Raw genomic sequence first — 5442 nt, 5'->3', positions numbered from 1 at the left:
CGGCGGCACGCCGTTGGGAGCAGCCTTCTTTTAGAAGCCTTACTCTCACTCTCTAGACTTAGTCTAATTTTAGAACGAAATACTTGTGAAGCCGACTTAGGCTGATGGTTTACCCAACAGCTATCAAATTAGCTACCTCATTTTTTGACAGTATTATAGCTGTGTTTATTTTAAATTAGATACTTTTTGTTGGGCTTTTTTTGTTTGCCATACCAAATCTTATGTTAACATCATAATCATTTCCTTTAAAATCATAACAATAAGTGTGTAGGTTTTATTGAAAAGAGAAATAACACTTTAATTTTTAAAAGACCCATTTTATCCTGTGTTTAGAAAAAGCCTGATTAATAAAAAAGAGGTCTTTGAATTTTTTTCTGACCTTACCAAGCGACTGGGTTGCTGCCTGCGTTTGACCTGTTGTGGGGTTTTTCTGGTTTATTCTGCCGTTAGTGAAAGAACAGATTTTCTTCGCTTGGAAACCTCTTGTGTCCCACCAAGGTGCCATTTTCACAGCAGGGCCGGGCGCTCCCCCTGACTCCTACAGCTGTGGGTAACGCGGCTGGTAAACCCGGCGCTGGCCTCTCTGGGAGGAGGAGGGAGCGGGTGGGAGGCGGCCGCCAGCTGCCTGGTGCCGCTCAGAACCGGTTCCAGCCGGCTCCGTCACACAAGTCTCCCGCCAGCCAGAGGAGCCCAACGTGCCACGGCTCAGCCGCGTCCGAGGAGGAAAGCGGCAGCCGCTGGAGAAGGGGCCAGCGAGCGAATGGGGGCAGGAAGAAGGGTGGTGTAGGTGACCTCCTCCTCCACCCATCGCCTCGCCGAGGACTGAGTGAAACCTGCAGTGAAAATACGGGAAGTTGGGACTAGGAAGAAGGGAGGAGAGGCGTTTGTTTTAAGTCAACCCTGGGAAGGGCAAGAGAGGGTGTTTATGCAATTATTTATATTCTTTTTTGTCTTCCCCTCAGTATCCATATTAGTGATCAGAATTTTATGTTAATTGGCAATTAATGTTAGAAGATCTGATGAAATAATAATCAAAATATTATGGTATTATTTCATAATCATTAGTGTGCCCTTGTCAGGTCATTTTATTATTATTTTTTAATAGAAAAATCAGAGATATGAGAGGTCAAGTGACAGTGAAATGCTCAAATAGCTGTGCTGCTGAGGAAGAAAATACCACTCAGTCTTAACTAGAGAAATGAGCCAAGGAGTTCAGAGTATTTTATGTCCTTATTTCAGATGATTAAATAACTGCTTTTAAGTGTATACTCATTTGCGGTTTTATGACCAGCCTTTTTTTTTTTTCCTTCCACACAAGTTCATTAACAGCTTCCTGTGAAAGACTAGTTACCATTGAGTGCTTATATAGCAAAAATAATGCCGTACTGTCATTAATTGTTCACTCACCTGAGTCTTTGAGATCCATGCTTCTGCAGTCACGTTTCCCATTTTGTATGGGATTATACCTTAAATAACCTGTGATTTAGTTTAGCATGTGAGGGTTGGCTGATTTTTAAGGCCAAGTCTATGTGTGAAGTTTTTCAGAATTTTTGAAATAAATATTCACCTCACCAAAAAATACGCCTTCATAACAAATTTCTGTATGTGATCCCTTGGGCAGTATGTTCAACTACGTGTTTAATGTATGAAGCATACTTAAATTGTGTTGGCATATTGCTAGTCTGATTCATTGGTACAGGTGGACTTAGAAGGGTGTCAAGCACTCCTTAACTTGTCAACCTAAATGGGTTATTGATCACTTTGCATCTTCACTGTTAGTTTTTTTTAAAGCCACAGTATATACAGTTTCTCTAAAGAAGTTGTGCACTTCTAAAGGGACCACAGAAAATAGGTAACTTAATGCTCTAAATTTAGTGATGTGGGAGTATGTTTGTTGGAGTGAGGCTTTCTGAGAGAGGAAACAGTAATTACGGAAGTTTCAACACCTGAAATCATGTTGTGGATCATGTGAAGGAAAAATGGTTCATTGTTAATACTTGGTTAATACAATTTCCTGACATTCATATACTATACTATACTATGCCGTTTACATGCCAAAAATACAGGCATGCACATTCCTCATCGTGAAGCCTGAAACACCGTATAGAAAAGAATCAATGCTATGAACTGTCTTTGTTAAGAACAGGAGTTTGAAAATTAGGGTGATGGATCTGGGTAGCATGGAGCAGAAAAGATTCTGTCAGTGGTGAGGGGAAAATGCATGTGTGAAAGATCAGCATCATGAGATGGGACAGTGATTCTCTATGACTAGCGTGGGAAAATAGAAGGTGGCAAAGTTACATGGAACCCAAAAGTTCATTTCAAAATGTTGGAAATTCATCTGCTTAATCCTTTAGATTACTGTCTTCAAAGACTGCTTCTGATTACATCTTAAAATGTAACTAGTAATTGCCACTGTATTTATTTTCTAGATGCTTGATGGATAAAAACTTCGTAAGAATTGGAAAATGGTTCATAAGACCCTATGACAAGGATGAGAAGCCTGTTAATAAAAGGTAAGGTGACCTATCTATCAAGTACTGTTCCCATCAGTGCTGCATATTACATGATGATCGTTTGATGCTGCATTATTGTGGTAGTTTTTCCACTTCTTTTACTGTGTAACAAGTAAAAACACAGACACTTATTTGTTCACTTCAGTAATACATAGAAATCAATTAAGCTATATTTTAGGTCTTGTTCTGATAATTTAAGATCTGAAGGTGAGGTTGGTATTTATCCCATAACTCCACAGAAATGTCACATATCTTTTTATCCTTTGAGTAGCATTTGCCTGTTTCTCTCACTATACAACAGAACTCCAGGCAGTTCTAACAAAGGATTTGAATTTCTGGACACTTAACCCCAACCTGACATTTTAAGCAGTAAAATAAGTAGTATATAGATTTACTTATCTATTTTCTTTAAAGATATCAGCCTTGGTACACAACTTTCACTGATTAGGTAGGCTGACAAATTAGACCTAGATGTTTGATTAATGCGCTTCTCTTGCAGCAGCATAACCATGGAGAGGGGCTAGCTGCCTTCGCTTGCTCATTGCTATTTCTTCTCCTAGCTCTAAAGGTTACAATGTTCTCAGATCTTCTGGTACTTGCATTTATAGTCATCTGCTAAACAAGTTCTGTCAAAAATAATCTGAGTTAAGCTGAAACACAGATTTTCTAACGGGAATCATTTTGACAGAACTGGGTTAGGAAGTGACTAAACATGCAGTTATGCTGGAAGATTTGAAAGTAATGAGCAAGCGGTGATGAAGCGGGGTGGCAACTTCTTCGTCCAGTGTAGCTACAATCACAACAGCATGTCTGATGGCAGCTGTAGGTGCAGGTGGAAATCATTGTGTAGATCATACATGTCTTCTCCCTCTCATCTCTTTTTATCTTGCTGCATTGTCTTACAACAGAAACGTCTTACTTCTGATACAGTGTAATACTACAAAAGATTGGCTTCATTCTGTAACAGACTTTATGTTAACCTCATACTTCCAAACAGCAGTTGTTTTTAAGGTATAGCGCAGTAATTAAACATGGATTTGTTGCCTTTATAAAACAGAAAACATTAACTTAGCATGGGGCTATCTCTTGCTATTTACTCTTTGTAGCTAAGTAGACTTACACTGTTACGTGTAACCTTTGATTTGACATCGACCTAATGGCAAGAAGCCAATGAAAGGTCCAGGTTTTTCCTTACCTTTCTCTGTCCTGGCTGTAAATATTCCACCTTCCTCTCTCGTGTTTTCTCTGCTGCTTTTCTGATCACACCAAGATCTAGTTTAATTTTCTGGAAGATTAATTCCCTAAACTGGTTAACCATGTAAGAAGTGTCTTTTCCAGCTTCTGGAAAAGGGAGACAGCTCCTTTCAGCAAAAGTTGTTTTATCAACTTTACTGCAGCCTTAGTGCTCAGAGTAAATGTATTTGTGAGTCTCATGTCTGTTCCTGGTGTGTATCAATTTAAGAAGTGAACCATCTGATACAGTAGATGGTGTCTGTCAAAAACAGCAGCGCTGGCATGGAAGGTATGGTTGCTTTAGAATTTTGGCAGCTTAGTAGGTCTTGCGTCTTAGTTGCATGGGTGTAACACTGAATGACTTGTACAGTGAGGTGCTTTGCAGGGGATAACTACATTTGTAAATATATGTACAGAATGCACATAAGTGTGTCTGGTCTGCAACATGTTACAAAGAATTAATTCACATGGAATTTAAATTGTATTTGAAGTATTTTTGTATATTAAATGACATTTTTATTATGAATTTTAGGGTTGAAGGGTAGACTTAATTTGAAGAAGAAAATGCTTGTTTTGTGTGGGTTGTTGGTTTGTTTGTTTTTTTATAATGTACTTGTCACTGTAGATTCTGTGGATATACACCATTTTAAGAGTATTTATTTAGCAATTATAAATATTGCCTAATTTGAGACAGGTATTGTGTTGTTTCAGGTTGTTAATTTTTTCTGCTATAATTTTTCTGCTGTATCATTGGAGTTAACTAATCATACTGAAAAATCGTCGTAAAGACCGCAAAAGCTGACAATAGAGTCAACTGCAGACAGTAGCAGCAAGTAGCAGGAGGCTTTGGGGACTAATTTGTCCAGACATTTTTTATTTAATCTTCTAAGCTTTCTTTCTCAATATAGCACGCAAAGCTATCTTTACGCAAATTAAGTGATTCGTGTTAATGCCATATAAATTCTATGTGAAACTGTTGCTGTAAGCAGCCACTTGCTATAGATAAAACAACAGGGAGCAGTCGCAGGAAGAGGAGGCCAACTGAGAGTGTTTGGGTATTTTAGTACTGTGGGTAATGACTTCATAACCAAAAAAAGTGGTATTTTAGAAAATGGTAGCTAAACCCATGTTAATATATAAAATGCTAGAAATAAGTTGCAGGTATGTACAGTGATTAGGTTGAAGTTTAGGAACAGGTAATCCCTGTTGAAAATGCATGCCCTATTCTCCTTGAATGGGGAAAGATGTATGTAGATATTAGATAGATAGATATACCTGCCTTGAATGGAGAAAAAACGAGCAGGTGTCATTCTGGCAAAGAAATACAAATGGTTCCAAAGTTTGCTTTTATACTTCTACTTGTGACAAAGTTAGTAATCTCAAATTTCCAGCACCCAGAGTTACTAACTTCGTTTCAGGAACATACTGGAAAGTGTTGGACTGGGTATAAATAACAGGGAAGGAATTAAAACTCATGTGGCTGGCTTTCAAGGAGTAAATTCATTTAGGGCCTATGATTTTTGTGAATGGCATTAAAGGAGAAGGGTGGGGCGGTCTGTGACTTCAGAATGAAGTCAGAGATGAAGTGGAGCAGGGCAGTGGCTGTGACCTAGTTAGTCCTGAGGTGTGAAAAGGAGGTTTAAGAACAGTAGAGGACCTTCTGAGGCAGTATTAGAAATAATATGCAAGGTGA

The 5442-nt window shown here is 38.6% G+C and overlaps 1 protein-coding gene across 1 annotated transcript in view; it reads left to right on the top strand.

The window, feature by feature from the left end:
- MED13L (mediator complex subunit 13-like) overlaps nucleotides 1-5442 on the top strand; it is a 108125-nt gene that overhangs the window by 5381 nt on the left and 97302 nt on the right. The window contains exon 3 of the mRNA XM_010286357.1: nucleotides 2433-2516. Within this exon, the coding sequence (XP_010284659.1) occupies nucleotides 2433-2516 (84 nt within the window). The remainder of the gene's footprint in view (nucleotides 1-2432; nucleotides 2517-5442) is intronic.

The sequence above is a fragment of the Phaethon lepturus genome, unplaced genomic scaffold (genome assembly GCF_000687285.1).
Source record: "Phaethon lepturus isolate BGI_N335 unplaced genomic scaffold, ASM68728v1 scaffold12754, whole genome shotgun sequence".
In the NCBI taxonomy this organism is placed as follows: Eukaryota; Metazoa; Chordata; class Aves; order Phaethontiformes; family Phaethontidae; genus Phaethon; species Phaethon lepturus.
The sequence above is the reverse complement of the archived record's forward strand: the minus strand, read 5'-3'. Positions and strand labels throughout refer to the sequence as shown.